This window comes from Leucoraja erinacea, chromosome 5 (assembly GCF_028641065.1).
Source record: "Leucoraja erinacea ecotype New England chromosome 5, Leri_hhj_1, whole genome shotgun sequence".
In the NCBI taxonomy this organism is placed as follows: domain Eukaryota; kingdom Metazoa; phylum Chordata; class Chondrichthyes; order Rajiformes; family Rajidae; genus Leucoraja; species Leucoraja erinaceus.
Window position 1 is genome coordinate 68,064,468 of NC_073381.1, and position 23,827 is coordinate 68,088,294.

Below are 23,827 nucleotides of genomic sequence, written 5' to 3' on the forward strand. Positions count from 1 at the left end.
ACAAACCAATTTAGCCCAGTACACGGGATGTCCTGGCTAATATGGGACAGTTTGCAACTCTAGCTGTGATTGAAAGGCGGAGTAGACTTGAAGGGCCGGCTACAGCTGCCAACACCTCTGGAAGCAAAGGTTTGTTTTATCATCTTTGTCTAGAATAGGACTGCTTGAGTTGAGGGGGAGGGGTGGGCTCGGCCCATGCGCACGCGCTGCGGCACTTCCTCCGGGCAGCACGTGACCGGATGTGTGCAGTTGCAGTCGGGTGCGAAGATCCTATAGCAGAGCTTTGGTCGGGTGCAGCGATCACAGAGCGGAGCAAGAATAGCGGCCGTCCGCCCGCCCGCCCGCGACGCTGCGTTACGTACTAACGTCAGCGCGTTGGGTTACGTAGGAGTGGAGGATCTATGAGCTTGGGTCGCGTGTGCGGAGCGAGCGCGGCGGTTGCCCGTTCCACCAACGGCCGCTCCTCCACCAACGGCCGCTCCGCCCCCTCCCCTCCCCCGCTGCCACTGTCACAGTCCCCGGGGAGCCACTGTCCCCGGGGAGCTGCACGGACGGACGGCCCGCTCGCTGCCGGGGCCGCGGAGGTGAGACGGGGAGGGGGTGTGCACACCCGCGGGGCTAGGGAGAAGAAGCGGCTTGTGGACAGGGAAGGGTGCGACCCAGTGGGGCAGGGAGACGAGGCAGTGGACGGGGGTGAGCCGGGAGTGTGTGTGGGGAGGAGAGGGGTAGAGCCCCGGGAGTGTGAAGGGTAGCAGTGGATCTGGGGGATCCATGGGTGGAAACACAGGACCAGTGCTGGGTGAGGGGACCCGATACAGCTTCAGATTCACATTCAACTTTAATTGTCATTGTCAGTGTACAGTACAGAGACAACGAAATGCATAAAGTATAGTACAAGTATAGGGATGGTTTGCAGCTGGGAGGAGGTGGATGGGGGGGAGAAGGGGAGAGAGAGGACCCGGGTAAAGTGTGACGAAGGAGTGGAAAACAAGAACAATGTAGGGATGACACAAAATCATGCTGGAGTAACTCAGCGGGACACGCAGCATCTCTGGAGAGAAAGAATAGGTGACTTTTGGGGTCGGGACCCTTCTTCAGAATCGTGGTTATTGTTATTTATGAACTGGTTGCTGGATTTTGCCACGGGTTGGGTTGAAGGGAGTAAAACCTGAAACAGAATATTTTGCATTGAGACAGGAATTGAGAGAATATCGATTGTGGCAATAGATTGATGGGTTGAGATCATCAACTAACACTCAGGAGCTTTCTTTAGGGTGGGCTGCCGTGTGGAGCTGGAAAGGTAAACTCCAGAGCTGAATGTGAGGTACAACCCACGATTAACCTTAGAACTGTTTTGAAAAAAACATCCCGTAGTCGCACTCAAATAGGATTTACTGCTACTTGAAAGTCTCCTGTGTTTTCATATGGTCTGTGAACGAAGTGTGCACAGCTGAAAGCTACAGATCCCAGAAACCTAATGTGGTCCCTAATTAGTTGATCTTTGTGGCAAGTTCCCAATTATATGACCCTGACGTCAGAAGTGGGAATGTTTACTGATTGCTAAATATTCAATTGCATTTGCTGCAATTTAGACATTGAACCAGTTAATGTTTACATTCAGGCGTGGACTAAAGTAGCACGTTTCATTTGCGTGGCATGATCACGAATAAGATTAACTGTCCCTGATTTTCAATAGCATTAGTATAGATTTGAGATACAGCGCGTCAACACTTTCGATGTTATATGTCCCTTGGTTCAGACATCTGTTTAGTGGGAGGAAAAATGGTCAGTTGCAATATAGGTCAAATACATTTTTGGTGCTTTGGGAAGAAATGCATTCGAGAGTTCAGAAGGAAAATCAGCGGTGGGAATCTTATATTGCTGTGTGTATGCTGTCTGCCATCAGAAAGTGAACAGAAGATGGAAGAAATTTTCAGGTCTGCTGCAGAAAGATCCTAAGCAGAGAATACATGTAAAGAACAAAGATTTTCTGGAGAATTCAATGAAAGATTGTGTTCTATGGGAAGAAGTGGGGTGTATTCAGCGTGTGTCCAACAAGCATTTGTGCAATAGGGATTCTTATCATTGCATATTTAGAGCTTTGAAAAAGAATCATGTCAAATATGAATAAATGTAATTGTAGTACAGTAAAAAATAGATGGCGGGGGCTAAAGCAGGAAAAACAGTAAATAGACAAGGTTATTCATCCAAGGAATAGATTCTCATGCACGTCATTTCTCAAGGGGGAAGAGAAAAAGCCTTGGAGGTAGAACTCCCTGAATGATTCATGCAATGGAAATCGAAACCAACCTGCTTTCACAACTTTTGTGATATGTGTTAATGTTGTATATTGGTGAAAAACAAGCTTAATATGAAATGCACAGATCAATGCTCAAAATAAAAATGGGTGACGATGCAAAGAGTATAGTAGAATTGACAGGTAAAATAAAAAGCCACACAAAAATAGTTATTTAGATGCAGTTCATTTTGGGGATATTCAGAGGTCATGACAGTACCATTTCAAGTTGTTTAGAATTCGAAGAGTTAATGGAGAGTCTAAATGTAGAATGGGGATGTTTCAAGAATAAAAAATAAGAAATTGTTCTGACCTGGAACTGTGTGACTAAATATGAGGTCAAATAAACAATGATCATTGGTGCTGCATCCTGTTCTTTTCCTGAATTTATTGTGCAGTGAATGCCGTGTCTGTTTTGCCTCTTTATGTATGGAATGTACATTACTACTCTGGGAGGAACAGTTTGGAAACTTGATTGTGATCTTACAGAATGAATGAGCAGGCTCAAGGGGTGTGATGGCCTACTTATATTTCTTATGTTCTTATGATGAAATAGAGCTGGGTGTTATTGGAAAATGTGTAAAAATGAGACTGGTAGAAGGAGAGTTTGTAAATGAGAAATAGAAGAGAGCTTGAAATGTGGAACTCTGGAGGTAACTACAAAGCAAAAGGTGAAGCCTTGGCAGGCAGTAATGACTGCACTGAATGGAAGCCGTTGAGTCTTATTCAACTGAACTACAGTTGAGATATACAGGCATTTAGGTAGACCAGGGCTGATTAGGGAGAGTCTGCACGGTTTTCTATGTGGGAGATCGTGTCTCACGAATCTGAGTGAGTTTTTTTCAAAATGTATCCAAAAAGGTAGATGAGGACAGCTGTAGACATTGTACACAGTAAACCATCATTATAACAGACCATGGGAGGGAGCGGTGTCTGTTATTGCCGATTGTCCCCTATGGATCATAAGAGATCATAAGTAGTAGGAGTAGAATTAGACCATCCGGTCCATCAAGTCGTCATTCAATTATGGCTGATTTATCTCTCCCTCTGAACCACATTCTCCTCATAACCTCTGATAGCCGTACTAATCAAGAATCTATCTATCTCTGCATTAAATATATCCACTGACTTTGCATCCACAGCCTTATGTGGCAAATAATTCCACGGATTCACCACCTTCCTACCGAAGAAATTCATCCTCATTTCCTTCCTAAAATACCATCCTTTAATTCTGAGGGTAAGACCTCTAGTCCTAGACTCTCCCACTAGTGAAAACATCCTCTCTACATCCATTCTATCCAAGCCTTTCACTATTCTGTACGTTTCAATGAGGTGACCAAATAACCAAATTTATATATAACCAAATAAAAGGGGTATATATAAGCTAGTTTAACCCAAGGTCGGATGGGAAGAAACGCGGCATGAGGGGGGATTTAAACCATGTGAATCTGCCCACTGAGGAGCCGCAGAGCCTCGTACCCCACGCGTAGTGCACCAGGGACGGGCTCGGTACTCGCGCTGCCTTCATGCTGCTCACTCTCCGCAACCAGAAGCATGTAACTTAGCGCCAGCTCATTGTATAACCTGGCGGAAGCAGGAGTCCATGCAATGAGTATCTTTCAGAATTACTAGGCGACCGAGGCATCCGTTGCCATGGTCCAACATCCCGGCACCTCGCGTTGTTGCAGCTGCTGGAAACCCGTGCCCAATGCAAAGCTCTTCAAGAACGATTTACTGCTCGCTCTCTCCCCGCCTCCATCTTTCCACTGCCCAATGCAGCTGAACGCCTCGCACCATAACCAAAGTCTGTTATAAAATAGTTTATAATAACGAGACTATATGGATTTCAGCAAAGGCATTTGACAAGGTTCCACCTCCACATGGGATGGGAGCTGAACATCCAGGGATATTCAATATTCAGGAGGGATAGAGAGAAAGGAAAAGGAGGTGGGGTAGAGTTACTGATTAGAGAGGGGATTAATGCAATGGAAAGGAAGGACATTAGTTTGGAGGATGTGGAATCGGTATGGGTAGAGCTGCGAAACGCTAAGGGGCAGAAAAAGCTGGTGGGTGTTGTGTACAGGCCACCTAACAGTAGTAGTGAAGTTGGAGATGGCATCAAACAGGAAATTAGAAATGCGTGCGACAAAAGGCAAAACAGTTATAATGGTTGACTTCAATCTACATATAGATTGGGTGAATCAAATTGGCAGGGGTGCTGAGGAAGAGGATTTCTTGGAATGTATGCGGGATAGTTATCTAAATCAACATGTAGAGGAACCAACGAGAGAGCAGGCTATTTTAGACTGGGTATTGAGTAATGAGGAAGGGTTAGTTAGCAATCTTGTTGTGCGTGCCCCCTTGGGCAAGAGTGACCATAATATGGTTGAGTTCTTCATTAGGATGGAGAGTGACATTGTTAATTCAGAAACAATGGTTCTGAACTTAAAGAAAGGTAACTTTGAGGGTATGAGACGTGAATTGGCCAAGATTGACTGGCAATTAATTCTAAAAGGGTTGACGGTGGATATGCAATGGAAGACATTTAAAGACTGCATGGATGAACTACAAAAATGGTTCATCCCAGTTTGGCAAAAGAATAAATCAGGGAAGATAGTACATCCGTGGATAACAAGGGAAATCAGGGATAGTATCAAAGCGAAGGATGATGCGTACAAATTAGCCAGAAAAAGCAGGATACCGGAGGACTGGGAGAAATTCAGAGACCAGCAAAGGAGGACAAAGGGCTTAATTAGGAAAGGAAAAATAGATTATGAAAGAAAACTGGCAGGGAACATAAAAACTGACTGCAAAAGTTTTTATAGATATGTGACGAGAAAGAGATTAGTTAAAACAAATGTAGGTCCCTTGCAGTCAGAAACAGGTGAGTTGATCATGGGGAACAAGGATATGGCGGACCAATTGAATAACTACTTTGGTTCCGTCTTCACTAAGGAAGACATAAATAATTTGCCGGAAATAGCAGGGGACCGCGGGTCAAAGGAGTTGGAGGAATTGAGTGAAATCCAGGTTAGCCGGGAAGTGGTGTTGGGTAAATTGAATGGATTAAAGGCCGATAAATCCCCAGGGCCAGATAGGCTGCATCCCAGAGTACTTAAGGAAGTAGCTCTAGCGACAGATAGCACAATGGGCTAAGAGTTCGGCTGGCGACCGGAAGGTAGCCGGTTCAAATCCCGCTTGGAGTGCATACTGTCGTTGTGTCCTTGGGCAAGACACTTCACCCACCTTTGCCTGTAATGGAATGTAATTACGGCGGCAGGCGCGGGCACACCGCGACGCCCTGTGTCTCCCTTTCAAGGGAGATGCTAAAAATGCATTTCGTTGTCTCTGTACTGTACACTGACAATGACAATAAATTGAATCATTTCATTTTCATTTCATTTCATTTCATTTCATTTCAGAAATAGTGGATGCATTAGTAATAATCTTTCAAAACTCTTTAGATTCTGGAGTAGTTCCTGAAGATTGGCGGGTAGCAATCGTAACCCCACTTTTTAAGAAGGGAGGGAGAGAGAAAATGGGGAATTACAGACCAGTTAGTCCAACATCGGTAGTGGGGAAACTGCTAGAGTCAGTTATTAAAGATGGGATAGCAGCACATTTGGAAAGTGGTGAAATCATTGGACAAAGTCAGCATGGATTTACGAAAGGTAAATCATGTCTGACGAATCTTATAGAATTTTTTGAGGATGTAACTAGTAGCGTGGATAGGGGAGAACCAGTGGATGTGGTGTATCTGGACTTCCAGAAGGCTTTCGACAAGGTCCCACATAAGAGATTAGTATACAAACTTAAAGTACATGGCATTGGGGGTTCAGTATTGATGTGGATAGAAAACTGGCTGGCAAACAGGAAGCAAAGAGTAGGAGTAAACGGGTCCTTTTCACAATGGCAGGCAGTGACTAGTGGGGTACCTCAAGGCTCAGTGCTGGGACCCCAGCTATTTACAATATATATTAATGATCTAGATGAGGGAATTGAAGGCAATATCTCCAAGTTTGCGGATGACACTAAGCTGGGGGGCAGTGTTAGCTGTGAGGAGGATGCTAGGAGACTGCAAGGTGACTTGGATAGGCTGGGTGAGTGGGAAAATGTTTGGCAGATGCAGTATAATGTGGATAAATGTGAGGTTATCCATTTTGGTGGCAAAAACAGGAAGACAGACTATTATCCAAATGGTGGCCGACTAGGAAAAGGGGAGATGCAGCGAGCCCTGGGTGTCATGGTACACCAGTCATTGAAAGTAGGCATGCAGGTGCAGCAGGCAGTGAAGAAAGCGAATGGTATGTTAGCTTTCATAGCAAAAGGATTTGAGTATAGGAGCAGGGAGGTTCTACTGCAGTTATACGGGGTCTTGGTGAGACCACGCCTGGAGTATTGCGTACAGTTTTGGTCTCCAAATCTGAGGAAGGACATTATTGCCATAGAGGGAGTGCAGAGAAGGTTCACCAGACTGATTCCTGGGATGTCAGGACTGTCTTATGAAGAAAGACTGGATAGACTTGGTTTATACTCTCTAGAATTTAGGAGATTGAGAGGGGATCTTATAGAAACTTACAAAATTCTTAAGGGGTTGGACAGGCTAGATGCAGGAAGATTGCTCCCGATGTTGGGGAAGTCCAGGACAAGGGGTCACAGCTTAAGGATAAGGGGGAAATCCTTTAAAACTGAGATGAGAAGAACTTTTTTCACACAGAGAGTGGTGAATCTCTGGAACACTCTGCCGCAGAGGGTAGTCAAGGCCAGTTCATTGGCTATATTTAAGAGGGAGTTAGATGTGGCCTTTGTGGCTAAGGGGATCAGAGGGTATGGAGAGAAGGCAGGTACGGGATACTGAGTTGGATGATCAGCCATGATCATATTGAATGGCGGTGCAGGCTCGAATGGCCTACTCCTGCACCTAATTTCTATGTTTCTACATGGAAGATTAGCTGGATAGAAAATTGACTTCTTGGAAGGAAGCAGAGGGTGATGGTGGAAGGTTGTTTTTCTGACTGGAGGCCTGTGCCTCGGGGTTCGGTGCTGGGCCCATTGCTGTTTGTTATCTATATTCATTATTTGGTTGAGAATGTACAGGGCAAGATTAGTTAATTTGCAGTTAACATTAAAGTGGGAGGTATTGTAGATAATGAAAGTGGTTCACAAAAATAGCAGCAGGATCTTGATTAATTTGGCAGGCGGGCTGAGTAATTAATGGAGTTTAATAAAGTTAAGTGTGTGGTGTTGCACTTTGGGAAGTCTAACCAGAGCAGGAACTACACAGTGAATGGCAGGGTTCTGGGGAGTGTTACAGAGCAGAATGATCTATGAGTACAGGTATATGTTCCTTGAAAGTGGTATCACAGGTAGATAGGGTGGTCAAGAAGGCTTTCGACACATTGGTATTCATCAGTCAGAGTATTGAATATAGAAGTTAGGAGATTATATTACAGCTGCACACTTCTGAATTTCCCTGAGGGGATCAATAAAGTATTTATTATTATTATTATTATTATTATTATTACAAGACATTGAGCGGCCACATTTTGTGACAGAGGAACTGAAGGAAATCCACATTAGGCAGGGAATGGTGTTGGATAGACTGATGGGACTGAAGGCTGATCAATCCCCAGGCCCTGATGGTCTGCATCCCAGGGTACTTAAGGAAGTCGCTCTAGAAATTGTGGATGCATTGGTGATCATTTTCCAATGTTCTATAGACTCAGGATCAGTTCCTGTGGATTGGAGGGTAGCTAATGTTATCCCACTTTTTAAGAAAGGCGGGAGAGAGAAAACAGGGAATTATAGACCAGTTAGCTTGACATCGGTGGTGGGGAAGATGCTGGAGTCAATTATAAAAGATGAGATAGCTGAACATTTGGATAGCAGTAACAGGATCGGTCCGAGTCAGCATGGATTTACGAAGGGGAAATCATGCTTGACTAATCTTCTAGAATTTTTTGAAGATGTAACTAGGAAAATGGACAAGGCAGAGCCAGTGTATGTAGTGTACCTGGACTTTCAGAAAGCATTTGATAAGGCCCCACATAGGAGATTAGTTGACAAAATTAGGGCACATGGTATTGGGGGTAGAGTGCTGACATGGATAGAGAAATAGTTGGCAGACAGGAAACAAAGAGTTGGGATTAACAGGTCCCTTTCAGAATGGCAGGCAGTGACATAGTTTTCTCTGGAAGTAGTAATGAGTGAAATGTTGCTCTTCCACATTTATATTCAGTGGTTTCATATTTATGTACATTTATGTAGCATTAACCTACTTCTATCTGGTGTCTTTCGCTGTTTAGTTTTAGTTTAGTTTATTATTATTGTCATCTGTACCAAGATACAGTGAGAAGCTTCTGTTTGCATTTATCCAAAGAAAGTAAAGACTATATGTGAATAAAATCAAGCTGTCCACAGTGCATAGATAAATGGTACAACATTTAGTGCAAAGATACAGCATTGAAGTCTGTTAAGGTCTGATTAAAGATAGTTCAAAGGTCCCCAATGAGGTAGATGGGAGGTCAGGACTGCACTCTGGCTGATGAGAGGACTGCTCAGTTGCCCATAACAGCTAGGATGAAATCATCCAATGCCGTGTCCTCTAATCAGAATAGTTGCTTTAACTCATATTCTTTACTTTGGTTATTTCCAACTTTGTTCCTCCACCATCTCCATATTCGCAGTTGTCCGCGTCATTCACACCAGTGTATTCTTAGAATATGGGTGTTTAATTTTTGGGCAGGAGAAAAAGTGATATTAAATTTATTTTTGCTTTATTTCAGGTTATAAATCCATCTACACAAATTACATTTGCAGAGAAGGCCATTTTTAACCTGATGGGATCTCCAGTTTGCACATCTACATGCTATTGTCTCCTTTCAAAATAAAGAATTAAGTACCTGTCCGTAGAAACAGCAGCAAGTTTATGAAGATGTAACTGATAATCGCAACGTACATAAGTACACTGGAAATGATTAGAAAATAATCTGTGCTATGATCCAGCTACATGCAGCAAAACAATTTCTTACATTGCTTGATTTCTGTGTTCCTAAAAAGCATTATCGCAAATTTGAGACGTTTTTTTTTCTTTAACTTTTCAGAAATGTTAAGATTTTTGGTATAGTCAACGAAAAATCCTCTTTGACAAATGGTTAATTTGCATGGTTTCAGAACTCTAATTTTCTCCACCTACAACACAAAGCTCCGAAGTGTTTGAGACTTCCAAACGAGGTGGTGGTTTTTCTATCATTTTGGTAGTTAAACTAATTTTTTTCTTGTGCTTGACGTATAATTAAAATGTACTCGTGGATATAACCAGCATTTTGAGCATGTCATCATGGCTAGATTTCGGAGAAAAATGTGGATCACATTACTGCTCTTTCTTTTGTTTGTTTTTGGTGTCATGATGGGCTTGAAGACGCTGAGACCTGAAGGAGTCGGGTTTGTAGATGGTGTAGGACTTGAATTATTGCCACATCTTCGATATCGAGCTGATCCCAGTAACCGGAAATCAAATATCCCCAGTGCTGAAAAGCCAGCTGAAAGTGGAACTCTTCCTCGTAATTCAAAAATAGAAGGACTACATAGCGTGACACGTGTTCCCACGTCTGATGAAAATCTTGACCATTTTCCTGCAGTGAATTATGATTTACATGCATTTTATTACTCGTGGTATGGAAATCAACAGTTTGATGGGAAATACATACACTGGAATCATCCACTGGTACCCCACTGGGATCCTAAAATAGCAAGCAGTTATCCCAAAGGAAGGCATAATCCTCCTGAAGACATAAGCTCCAATTTCTATCCTGAGTTAGGAGCTTATAGTTCTAGAGATCCAGCAGTCCTCAATGCACACATGAAGCAATTCCGAGCGGCTGCAATAGGTAATGTAATTGTTATCACAGTAGTGTTGAACATTTTATTAAATATTGTTTAATTAATTATTAATTCTCTTTTCCCACTCCTGCTTTTTCATATTATTTGACCAATACTTATGTCAGCAGTAGCTGAAAGATTAATAACTTTTATGCTTCTAATATTTATGGTCAGCCTGCAGCCAAAACCTTGTTAGTTTCTGAGATTGGTGGTACAGAGGGCAGAGCAATAGTTTCAGAAAAGGATTGCCAATCCAGCGTTGGAAATCTGTTCTATAAATTGTAGGTGGTTTGATTAATTATTGTCGCATGTACCAAGATACAGTGGGGAAAATAAATTCTGTGTGCTAACCAGGCATATTGTACCACACGTGAGTGCTTCAGGTGGTGCAAAGTAGAAAATACCGCAGAGGATAGTGTTCCAGCTTCAGAGTAAGTAGATTTCTAAAGTGCAAGAGCCACAATAAGATAGATTGGAAATTTATCCACAGATTCGCCCTGAATTGAACAGTCCCTTTGTTTAATTCAGTTCTGTTTATTTTATTTTCAAGTGAACCGAGATGCGGTGAAGAGCTTTTGTTGCGTGCAAACCAATCAGCGGAAAGACAATACATGATTACAATTGAGCCATTTACAGTGTAATAACGTTTAGTGCAAGGTAAAGTCTGATCAAAGCTAGTCCAAGGGTCACTAATGAGGTAGATAGTAGTTCAGGACTGCTCTCTAGTTGTGGTAAGATGATTCAGTTGCCTGCCAAGAGTGATAACAGCAGAGAAGAAGCTGTTCTTGAATGTGGTGGTACATGCTCTCAAGCTTTTGTACCTTCTGCCCAAAAGAGAGTGACCAAGGTGCGAGTAGTCTTTGATTATGTTGACTGCTTTCTGGAGGCAACATGAAGTGAAGATGAAGTTAAGTGTGGGGAGGCTGGTTTGTGTGATAGACAGGACTGAGTTCACAACTCTCCACACCTCTTGTCCTTCCGAGCAGATTAGTTGCCAACCCAAGCCGACATGTAACCCAATAGGTAGAAATTTTTAGACACCAGAGACGTTAAATTTCCTTAGCCTTCGGAGGAAGTTGAGGTGTGGGTGTGCTTTCTTCGCTACAACATCAATGTGATTGGTTATGCTATGCATTGGAAGGTTGTTTATACTGCATGCATACTGTAATATATAATGAAGGAGGTGACATAGCACACAGGTGTTATAATACATTCCTTGGCACATCCATTATATCTGTGAAAAATAATGAGGGACTCGAGTTGAAGATTGCATTTATAAAAGGAAAGATTTTTAATTATTAGAAGTCTAACTTGGACTTGCTTTATATATGGTATGGAACCTTGTATGGATGCAATTGTCTAACATTATTAACAAGAAGATCTCAGTTGGGTTTTTGTGCTTACCGATATTCTTATGCTTTTGAGTAGTAATCGTAAATTACTTTTGAAAACATCTTATTTAAATATCTCCTTGTTATATATTTATAAAAATGCATGCATGCTTTAAAACTTATTGTCCAATTCTGACGTGATTATCAGCATAGATCAATAAATTCTAAAGTATGCATGCAATATTTTTGCTTTGAAAAATTGTAAACTTTCAATGTTACTGTTGAATTGGCAGTATTGCAGCAGACATTTTTAACAACACGATGTGATTACACAATTAGCAGCTGTTTTTACCAAAATTAATTTGCGCATGAGAGCATCTTGTGTACATTGATTATTAGACATTATTAATGCATGATATTTTCTAACAGTTTTGCATCCTGACTTATTTTCAGCTTAATTTATTTAAGATTGTTATGTTTGTACCACAAATTTACATTCTCTATAAATTGTGAAACTCTCTGAAATGCTCTATAAATTGTGAAACTCTGGAATGTTTCATGTTATAGTAAATTGAAATAAAATGCTTAAGGGAAATGTTAGTGTTATATTCTTTAGATAAAGTGAACAGACTTAATAGAGAATTATTTGGTTTATGCTAATATTCTGCAAACAATTTGGCAGTGCTTCAATTGTATTAATTTAAACTATCTGTAAGGATGTGATTCTGTTTCCTTGAATTACCAGGTGTGGTGGCCCTGTCCTGGTATCCACCTGGATTGTTTGATGAGAATGGTGAGACCACAGACGGTCTAGTGCCGGCCATACTGGAAGCTGCACATAAATATCAGTTAAAGGTATGATTCAAATGTATTTTTACATCTTGGGTTGATGGTAAAATGTCAATGGCATTATTATTGACATGTAACAATCCTAGCTGTAAAGTATTGGAAGCAGGATTAGTCATACTTAGCAATTTAACTATGTGTACAATGAAAGATTTGTTTGTGAGGACAATAATCCATGGGGCTTGAGTGATCCTATTAATGGTATTTTTTGTGTATACAAGGAACTACAGATACTGGTTTACACAAAAAAAAGACTGCTGGAGTAACTCAGCAGGTCAGGCAGCATCCCTGAAGAACATGGATAGGTGATATTTCAGGTCGGGACCCTTCTTCAGACCTTATGCACTGGCTAATTGCACAGTAATGGCTTCCAAGATTCTTTGTACAATCTGGGGTGAATTGTTGTTTTCTTCCCAATGTGTAGTCTTTTAGTGATGTAGGGCATATGACGAAGCCCTTGGTTACAAATGTGTGGTTAAGTGATTGGAAGTAAAAACACCATTGAGGGAAGCAGCCACTAACTTAATCATAACCAAATCTGGGTACGGCATCCAGAACAGTTACTTAACGGAGAAATTGATTGTGTGTTGAACCTGCAGGAAGGGATCAATAGATAAAGCACAATAGAATGATAGTTATTGGAAGTGAGAATTAAAGATGACCTTGGTGGGGGATGAGTGGTAGGTGGATGGAGTGTGGAATATTTTATTTGAAGCTTTTTTGATATTTAAACAAAACTAAATGGGTGAAGCATAAAACTTGGTGTTAGTCCTATGGCTTTTATTTTTATTCCCTATTGTCAAACGAGATGAGCTGATGTGAAAATTCTTAACATGGACTGTTCGTGACTGTTTCGATCTAGTGATGGACTGTAGAACAGCAGTATATTTCAATGCCAACTTTAAAGGGAATTTATGTATGCTCTGTATGAAACACAATGATTTTGTACGTACATTCATTCTTTCTGGAGGGCAGCACTGTTCAGGCTAGTGCCTCTCGGTGCCAGAAACCCAGGTTTGATCCTGACCTTGGGTGCTGCCTGTGTGGAGTTTGTATGTTCTCCTTGTGACTGCGGGATTCCTCCAGCTGCTCTGGCTTTGCTTCCACATCCCACAGATGTGCGGGTTTGTAGGTTAATTGGCTTCAGTAAATTACCTCTAATGTATAAAGGGGGTGAATGGGAAAGTGGGATAACAGAACTAGTGTGAACACGGCGATTGGTTGGTTTGGACTCGGTGGGGTATCTCTAAAGGCTAAAAAAGCATGAAAGTGTGATTTATCAAGATTAATTGAATTCTTGAAAAATACTACTAATCTGAAGTGTGAAAGGAAAAAATAGGCCAATGAACTTCATTTTCCTATAAGGATAATAAATGTGTTCTTATTCATACTATTATACTATTATTCCATTTTAATATTTCCTTGTTATTACAGTCCAGTGTTACGTCCCTGTATTAATATCCAAAATGTTTTTGGCTTTTTTTTTGTTCATCAGCAATAATTTCCTGCTGGTTCAGGATTTCTGCACCCATACTTTGCCATCCTTGCACACAATTTGGTTTTCCTCTTTATCTAGTGACAGGACAGTAGCAATCAATTGGCATGTTGGCTGGATGCCCCTATGCCTTCCTCCCTGATTATCTTCTGCGTGGTAGCTTTGTATGCCATAGACTGCCCACACTGGATACCCATTCTCCACATTGATAAACTAGGCCTGCTTTCACTCTGCATCGCTTAATTATTTGTGTGGTAACCTCATCTTATGACTTGGGCAGGTCTTCTGCCAGTTTTGCTATTCAATTCCAATATTGCAAGTTGTATTTCTGCCCTTTGAATAGAGTTATTTCCCTCTGTCCACTGTTTTGGGGATGGGGGAATTATCCCACTTGTGTTGTCTGACAACACCATTATTACCCTTGCCCCGAAAATGAATTTTCCCATTGTGATCTGCAATGCAGTACCCTGTAATAGATCTATACCAATTATGCACTCTGCATCTGTGGATATTAGCAAAGGTACAATTCATGGGGGTTCATTCCCCACAGCCATACATGTGTACTTTGTACTGCATGTGTTACCGCACGCCAAAATCAATTTATACTCACTTCAGTACCACAACTAACCTGGATTACCATGTACCACTTCATTGGGATGGCACATTTTTCTTCCTTATTTTTCTTGAGCATATATTTATACTCTGATTCAGATGATTTTCCAAATGTCCCCCTTCTCAATGGTCAGGGTTCCAGTCTTTTTTTTAATGATGTGCACACTTTAGCTAGACACACCTGGCACTGCCTCCATTTTGTTTAAACTGTTGAATAGTAGCTAGGCAACATTACAGATGACATTAATTTATTTTGGCTCAATTTTTTCTGCCAGTTCCTGGGCAGCTGTAGTTGCCTCAGTCAGTGCTAATGTTGCTTTTCGTATGTGGCCAGTTCCCTTTTCACCTTTTATGTAGTACAAATGCACTGCATATGCTGCTTTATACAAAAGATAGACACAAAAGAAAGGCCCAGACCCAAAGCATCACCTAACCATTTTCTCCAGGGATGCTGCCTAACACCATTGTTAATCCAGCATTTTGTCTTTTCCCTTTTCAACTCGTTTGTTTAGATTTCAAGTATATTTTTGGCACACTACTACCTTGGTGCAGTAACAATTATCCATTCCACTATTGGGAGGTTTTCGATCTATTTGGGGAAGCCTACTCCCTTTAAGTATTTATAATTGAGTATGGTAGCTCTTCTGGCTTATATTGCAATTCTCTCACCCAATACTTGGGTGATCCCCATTTACTCAATACATTTGCCAAGTTACCAAATCCCTCAGTTGTCCACCAACTCCTGGACATGAACGGTCTCGGGTTTCGGCACTTTGGCCGCCTTTCTCAGCATTTTCACTAAATCCTGCTGATCGCACTAAAATGTAATGACACAAGCTGAAGATTCTGATCGGTGGTGGAGAGGGTGGCCTGCAAGTAAGAATGAAGCATCAGGGACTATGCTGCCCCCTGTTGTCGTATTGGCCAATGTACAGTCCCACAAAAATAAGATCGAGGACTTATAGGCAAGGTTGCTTTATCGAAGGAACATGGAATGCTGTGCACTGTGTTTCAGAGACACGGCTCACGTCCAGCTCTCCAGATTTGGATCTCAAGCTGAAGATTTCTCAATCCAATGCATGGACTGGACAACATCATTGGGAAAAGGGAGAGGTGCAATGTCTACTTTGTGATAAACTCTTCGTGGTGCTCAGATGTAGCGGTCTTGTCCCACTCCCCGCACCTGGAACAGTGAAGTATTTTATACCTCCCTTATACCTCTGATATCCATCTCCTTTCACCTCCATTATCATAATTGCGGTCTTCAACCAGGCAGATGTTTCGCTAGCAGTGGAGGAACTGTACACCATGGTCAACAAGGAACAAACAGCATGCCTCAATGCCTTTCCAATCACAGGCGGTGACGTGTCCATCACCAACATGATGGACATCAACTATTTCCTTCCTGGTGGTTAGGAATTGACTTTAAATTATTTAATAGAAGTAATAAAATGACAAAAGATGTTTAATGACTTTTATTAAATAATTTCCTAACCACCACCAGCCAATATCCTACATTACCGGAGGATCAAATACCCACAGCCATTACTACAACATCAAAGATGCCCTAAATTTGGTAAATCAGACTACGTGGCTGTGCTCCTTGTTCCTGTATATGGGCAGCCACTGAAGAGTGCATCTCTAGTGGGTGAGGATTACACAGAGCTGATCAGGAGACGCAGAGGAGTGACTCCGCGACTGCTTGGCATTGAACGACTGGGCGATGATTAAGATCAACAGCAACAGTCTGAACAAATGTGTCACTTTGTTACTGACTTCATAAGGAAATTCGTGGACGAGTATGTTCCCACCAAGATCAAGAGTGTTCCCGAACCTGAAACTGGTTGAACCAGGAGGTCCACAACCTACTGAGGGCCAGATCTTGGACATTCATTTTGATGATACAGAATTGCATAGGAAGCACCAGTATGATCAATAAGGCCTTCTGAAAACCAAAGGAACATTTTTGGTCTAAACTGGAGGAGATGAACATTCATCAGCTGTGATGTAGCTAGCTGCATTCTTAAAACCTACGTGGATCAATTGGCTGGAGATTTTGCAGAAATTACCAACCTCTCAATACTAAGGTCCATTGGTTCCATCAGTATTAAAAGCACTTCAATAACACTGATACCCAAGAAGACCAAGGTGACATGCCTCGATGACAACCAGCCTGTGATGCTAACATCTGTGGTAAAGTGCTTTGAGGTTGGTATGACATCACATGCCTTGGTAAGGACCTGGACCTACAACCGTTTGTCTACTGTCACAAAAGAAAATGTGATCTTTGTTATGCTCCACTCTGCACTGGACCACTTGGCAATCAAATCGTGTAGTTCAAACTATTGTTCATAGACTACAGCATAGCGCTTACACCATCCTCCCCTCCAATCTTATCAAACTCATAGAATTGGATCTCTGTTTATCCTTATGTAAATGGAATTTCCTCATCGGTAGATCACAATCAGTATAAATCGGTAACAACACTTCTAACCATCAACATGGGAGCACCACAAGGCTGTGTGTGCCGTTCCCTGCACTACTCTCTCTGTACCCATGATTGTATAACCAGACACAACTCCAATGCCATCTTTAACTTCATCACTACTGTTATTGAACGAATAACGATGGCTCGGCGAACAGGTCAGATTGAAAATCTGATCGGTGCCAGTATAGCAATCTTGCTCTCAACATTAGCAAGACCTAAGAGCTGTTTGTTGAGTTCTAATTTGCAAACAAGAAAACTTCATGAAATTGGGGAAAATGAAAAGTAATTCTCTATTTGCGTAGATAAACATGGCCAAGCAGTGTTTGAAATTCACAGCGTAGTTGTTCCTTGCCTCAGTCGTCTGATTAACTTGATCATTATAAGTTAACAGTGTATGTTATTTATACATTTTTTCTAGTCAGGATGTTATTCAGCTAGTGCTTGAAGGTTGCATCATAGTCGTACAGCACAGAAACAGGCCCTTCCGACCAACTCGTACATGCTGACCAAGATGCACATCCACACTAGCTGCACTGGCAGATCGAGCACAAGTGTTCAGTGAAACAGTTGCCGACTCTACACTCGCCAATGTATAGGAGACCACACCTGATGCAGTAGATGAGATTAGGCCTCCTGTGCATCAGTGAAACCAAGCATAGACGCTGTGACCGTTTTGCTGAACACTTGCACTCGGTTCACCAAGGCCTTCTGGATTTCCCGGTATGCAGCAGACGGAATAAAAGAATGGTGCCACTAAGTGGGCTATGGCCTCGCCCTCTGTGGTGCTGTTGGTATTCTGAGGTCTGCTGCTGGTGCATGGGGGCTAAGCAATGGCTGCAGGAGTTGAGGGAATGGCGCACCTGCGGGTCTGTGTCCATAGAGTGGGCTGTGGGAGGCCCTGCAGCAGCCAGGTGCTTTCACAGGTTGACGTACAGCAAAGGACACCGACAGAATCAGCAGGCCAAACCGACCCCTGCAGCATCAACTCGATGCTGCCATCAGGTCCACGCACCTTTATGGCCATGTTAAGACTATTTTAAGAACTTAAAATTGAAGGGCACAAGATGGCGCCACAAGCATTTCAAATCTGTGTACGGTTCTGTGCGGTTCCCGGAGGTTTTTGTCAGTCTCCCTTCCTGCTTCCACTACCTGCAACCTCCGGGAACCGCACGGAAACCTTGGGTGGGGCGCAAAGTCTCCAGAGGTTTCCGTTCAGGTTTCCTAAGTGGGACGGGCATTCCCAACCAATACAATTTTTTATTTGAGTGTGCTCAACTGTAGTATAATTTTACTGGATTCTAAGTCAAAGTCAATTTTATTCGTCACATGTATGCAAAACAATTTTATTCGTCAATTGTATGCAAAACAGCAAATTTCGCTATCTAGGTACATATGACAATAAAGTACCATTGAATAAAGTTCCAACCTGCCCAATCTTTGCAAGGTACCATTGAAATTAAATGGAATCCAGAAGACGTTTTTTACCCAGTGGAAAAACTGCAAAGAGTATCTAATTGAGGTGGATATTACATACACCTTTAATCTGATGCTGGCCAAGCAAATAGGTAGAAGGCAAATAATTTATACTGACAGATGTAAATGAGGAAAACCAAGATGTTTCTGTGGTCCAGAATTAAAGCAGAACCAAAATTACAGAACTGAGTGTGCGGCTCAAAGGTTGGTGTAGGTTTCAGTTCATGGGTTACTGGCATTAATATTGGGAAATGAAGGAGCTGGTGTGTTGGGATGGCTTTCACTTTAATTGCACTGGGCATATTGTCCAAGTGAAAGTGAATAACTACAACTGTAGATAAGGCCTAAAAATAGTGGTCTGTAGAGGAAGGTGAGGGCTGCAGGGAATTTCAGAAAAAAAAACAAGCCAAAGTAGTAGTGCAGATTCGGCCTGGATCGCCTCAGCACTGAGGGAGAACAAGGAGGGAAGAGACAGAGACTAAGACTTTTGCCTCCATCACAGTGAGGAGGTGCTTGGCGAACTCACTGTGGTGGATGTTAATTTGTGTTTATTGTATGTTTTGTTATTTATTATTATTGTGTATGACTGCAGGCAACAACATTTCGTTCAGACCGAAAGGTCTGAATGACTATAAAGGAATCAAATCGAGTGGCAGATTGGGTAATGATAAACAGAATTGCATCATGGAAGGACAGTGTCTACAATTGTCTAAGAGAACAATTCCAATTAGTTAGAACAATGAAAAGTGGCAGAAAGGCAAGTTTAAAGGCTCTACAAAAGCTGCTAGCATTCAGATAACAAAATCAGTGAACTAATATCAAAATTGGAAGTGGACGTACAGCCATTATGGATGCATTGCGTAGTAACCAAAGTTGAGACTTAAATAATTCAGGAAACTGTCATGGGGGCCCCTCACATTTTGCAACCTATGGCATGTTTTTTTTTTTTTTTATAGTTCTAATGACATTTACTCTCCAAGGACACTGCTGTGTAGTTACTGCGTTTTCTGCTTTTTCCAACATCTGCAAACTCGAGCGGAAAACTGCATTATGAGACGGACATAATTTCCGTGAAACGATTGCTGTCTGTATTTGCATTAATTGTATTTTTTTTTTCCAAAGGTCACCTTCCACATTGAGCCATATGAAGGAAGAGAAAATAGTCTGTACAATAATTTGAAATACATCATTGACAAGTGAGTCATTTTTTATATTGTACTTCAAGTAATGTTTCTGGCTTATGTAAAAAATATATTAGAATTATCTTTTTTACAAAACAAAATGACATGCCAGTTTAGTAAATCGGGTATTTTATCAAGGTCCTTCCATTTTCTAGTGTGAACTAGATCTAGAATCCTATCAGGGCACAAATTATTACTGGTTTTCATGGAAGGAATTGCTGACGCTGGTTTAAACCAAAGATACAAAATACTGGAGTAACTCAGCGAGACAGGCAGCATCTCTGGAGCATCTCTAGAAGAAAGGTCTCGATTCGAAACGTCACCCCCATTCCTTCTCTCCAGAGATGCTGCCTGTCTCTGAGGTGCTTTACTGGGTTTGGAGAAAGTTATTTGGGCCATTAAGGACTGAGGGTCCAATGGGTGGGGTGGAGGTGGTGAAAATAAATACAATGAAATCCACACAGAAAAAAAACGAATCTGGGAAACAATAGATGCCTTTTACTTACCAGCAGCAGACCAAGTCAAATGGAGTTCTGCTTAAATTAATTCTGAGACGGATCTTCCAGTTCAATTAAAACCTGTGCAGGTTTCCGATCCTGCATATGTGCAGAACAGTCTTGCACAGGTGACTTCAAAATATGCATTATTTGGTGTTTTGTCATTGCTCATTGCTGATTATCCTGGACCGAAAATCTAGAAATATGTGATTGGCATTTCAAGCAATAAAATGGCATTTAGTGACTGAAGTTTTTTTAAAATAATTATTACAGCCCCTCTCAGTTGCATATCCTCCTCAAATTTCATGTTCTTAAAATCGATCATAAACAGCTGACTGGATCCGCCACCATTTCCTTCACCTCTAAATTGGATAAAACAACTGTTAGTGAATGCTCTGTGCTACCTGTCCTTTACCCAGTGCTTGGTGACGGCAGTGCAAAAATCCAGAAGTTTGCCAATAATGTTTAGTCCCAATAGTGTTTAGTGATTGCAATTTTGATCAGAATTATATTAAACGGAATGTAAAACATTGCCATATTAACATTATTAGGTAAAATGTACATGGCATTCCTAATGTAGGTTGCTGAACCAACCATTGTTTTACTGTAAGTATTACATATATTGATAGCAAGTATTGGGCTGTAATATTGAAATTTGGTAAATTAATCATGGTAACATGTTATGACTGACATTTATATTCTTTTATTTTCACAGGTATGGGTCCCACCCAGCATTTTACAGACGCAAAACCCACACTGGAAGAAACCTTCCAATGTTTTACATTTATGATTCGTATTTAACAAGCCCAGGATCTTGGGCCAACCTTTTCTCTAAGTCAGGATCAAATTCTGTTAGAAATACTCAATATGATGCACTATTCATTGCTCTAATTGTTGAAGAGAAACATAAAAATGAAATTATTCAGGCTGGATTTGATGGAATGTATACATACTTTGCAACAAATGGATTTTCCCATGGTTCTTCTCATCAAAACTGGCAAACAATAAAAGATTTCTGTGACGGCAATAACCTTATGTTTATCCCAAGTGTAGGGCCTGGGTATATAGATACCAGCATTAGGGCTTGGAACAATCATAATACAAGGAATCGCGTCAATGGCAAGTACTATGACACTGCTTTCAGCACTGCCCTTCTAGTTCGTCCAGAAATAATCACCATAACTTCTTTTAATGAGTGGCATGAAGGAACTCAGATTGAAAAAGCAGTTCCTAAGAAGTCAAGTCAGATAGTTTATCTGGACTATTTGCCTCATAAACCAGGCATCTACCTAGAGCTATCTCGTAAATGGGCAGAAAAGTTTCGCAAAGAGAAAGAACAGTGGCTGATTTGAATGTTTCTAGTCTACAGGAATAAAATAATTTAGAAAGTTTACAAATGGTAAAGTGGTAACTTAAAACCGTCCAATTTTATATCAGAAGGCCTCCTTTACCTTATTTAGCATTGTTTAAACTGAGTGTCTACAAATAGTTCAATAATAAAAAAGAGCCTGCAGGCACTATGTCCATTAATGTTCAAATAGTCATGAGTAGTCCTTACCATTCAGTCTCTCACTTGCCACAGCACAATTTAAGCATCTATTCTAGACTTTACCGTAACATTATGTTTTGCTGATACTGCATGAGGACTTTATCCATTGGACTGATAGTGACATTTAATTATCAAATTATTTGAATAATAAACCTATAATTTCTTGTAATACTTAAAACAGTGTCACAGCTGTTAGCTGCTGTTTCACAGAGCTAGATACCCAGGTATGATCCTGATCCTGGGTGTTGACTGCAGTGTTTGCACGTTCTCCCTGTGACCACTTTGGCTTCCACTGGGGACTCCAGTTTCCTCCCAACATCCCCAAAACATGTGTGTTTGTAGGTAAAGCGGCCTTTATAACATTATGTAAGGAGTGGATGAGAAAGTGGGGTAACGTGGAACTAATGTAAACGGGTGAGCAATGGTCAGCGTGGGCCAAAGGGCCTGTTTCCTTGCCATAGATCAGACAATCTTTCATTGAACTTTATAGATACAAAGTACTTCAGATGCTAGTATCTTGAGCAAAAAGCACATAGTACTGGAGTAACTTGGCGTGTCAGAAGGGTCCTAACCCAAAACGTCATCTTTCCATGTCCTCAGATGCCACCTGATCTACTGAGTTACTATAGAACTTTTTTTTTTTTCATTGAGCCAACTGGTTTTTGATTATAATCCAGATAGTATCACTCAATGTTAATTTATATTATTTCTTGTGGGCAATAATTTAAGCAGGTGTTTGACGTGTTCAAACTGAACAACAGTAGAACCAATGGAATCGGCATTCAAAACTGAAACATTCCTTGTGTTTGAGGCATTTCTCAAATTTGATAAACTATCAACTATTGTATTGACATTATTTAAACATCCTTTAGCCTTCTGTGCGGCTAAAATATAGACTTGTAATGGTAGAACCACTGAGCATGAATTTCAGAGTTAACACTTGAAATATTTTTATTTATTTTACTGCACCTGTGCATTTTCATTTATTTGTTGATCAAGAATTGAATGACTATTTGATTGTAAGTTGAATTATTCAGTATCTTTTGGTTGATTAGTGGTGACATTTCACATTCAATTCTATGGTTGTTGAATTAAGTTAACAGCACACCAAGTTATTATATACATCCCTAAGGTTTCCATCTGCATTTCACAAGCACCAAATATCTGGCATTGCTGCGTTTACAGTTTGCGGAGGCTATTTATTTTGTGGGGTTTTATATAATAAATAAAATTAATTTAGAATTGTAAAGAAAAACTTGCTGTTGGTATATAACCTTTTGTATTAATCTGAAGGCCCACATACCAAATATACACTGAAAACTTTAGAATTATACCTCCAATGTGTACCAATGGACAGCCTTTAATAGTATTTGGGTGGACTAGGCCAGTGATATTTTGTGCTTTTTTTACCCAAGTTGCATTCAGAAATAACATTCTGAATGCATTGTTTTCTTAGAAACCACTGGTTGCTGTTTGCAAAGTATTCATTTTTGTGAAAAGAATACATTATTTGTTGAAAAACACAGGCATGTGAAAAAAGCAATACTGGTATCTGGAATTAAAGAGCATCACTTTGAATTATACTAATTTCAATATAAGTGGACTTAAGATTTAGTAATAAATTTAAATCTTAGCTCCCTTTTTGCCATCCACAGCATGTAAGGGCACTAAGGTGTGGAGTAATATTTTGTACAAAAGATTAATATGATCTGATGAAAAATGACATGCACTGATTGTTTGTAATAAGAGTCCACCTGTATTATTTTGAATCTTGTATTGGCTCAGCAGAAATGGACTATTTTTAAATTTTCTGGTGTTGAATAATTTTAATGTAGGAGAGATTACTGAATAATTGCCACTTCATGAACTTAATTCTGCAGTATATTTTGTAAACCCCAGATTCTACAACAGGCTTAATTTTACATATCTATTTCATCCAATATTCCAGTCTAGTAAAGCAATGTTTTCAGGTTTCAAATCTGTGTACTATACTATGTTTATGATGCATGAACCTCTAAAATTCAAAAAAATAAAAACCCTTACCACTGTAAATTGACCTTTTATGTTTTTGATTCACTGACTTTGAACTTGTTCAATATATTATTTCTTTGCTGTATGTATATACTTTGTGTAGGGTTGATTGTCATGGGATAATTTTCAGTGCACCAATATATTTCA

General features: G+C 40.8%; 1 protein-coding gene across 1 annotated transcript; it reads left to right on the forward strand.

The window, feature by feature from the left end:
* The first annotated feature begins 521 nt into the window (after positions 1 to 521).
* Positions 522 to 23,626, forward strand: LOC129697367 (glycoprotein endo-alpha-1,2-mannosidase-like). Its single transcript, XM_055635840.1, has 5 exons — positions 522 to 584; positions 9,082 to 10,185; positions 12,254 to 12,363; positions 19,545 to 19,618; positions 20,816 to 23,626. Exons 2-5 carry the CDS (start codon positions 9,636 to 9,638, stop codon positions 21,450 to 21,452), a joined length of 1,371 nt encoding a protein of 456 aa, XP_055491815.1. The 5' UTR covers positions 522 to 584; positions 9,082 to 9,635; the 3' UTR covers positions 21,453 to 23,626.
* The last annotated feature ends 201 nt before the right edge of the window (positions 23,627 to 23,827 follow it).

Coding starts and splice junctions, on each gene's coding strand:
- LOC129697367 (XM_055635840.1), top strand. CDS start 9,636: ATGGCTAGATTTCGGAGAAAAATGTGGATCACATTACTGCTCTTTCTT. Junction 10,186..12,253: donor ATTCCGAGCGGCTGCAATAG/GTAATGTAATTG, acceptor TTGAATTACCAG/GTGTGGTGGCCCTGTCCTGG. Junction 12,364..19,544: donor CACATAAATATCAGTTAAAG/GTATGATTCAAA, acceptor TTTTTTCCAAAG/GTCACCTTCCACATTGAGCC.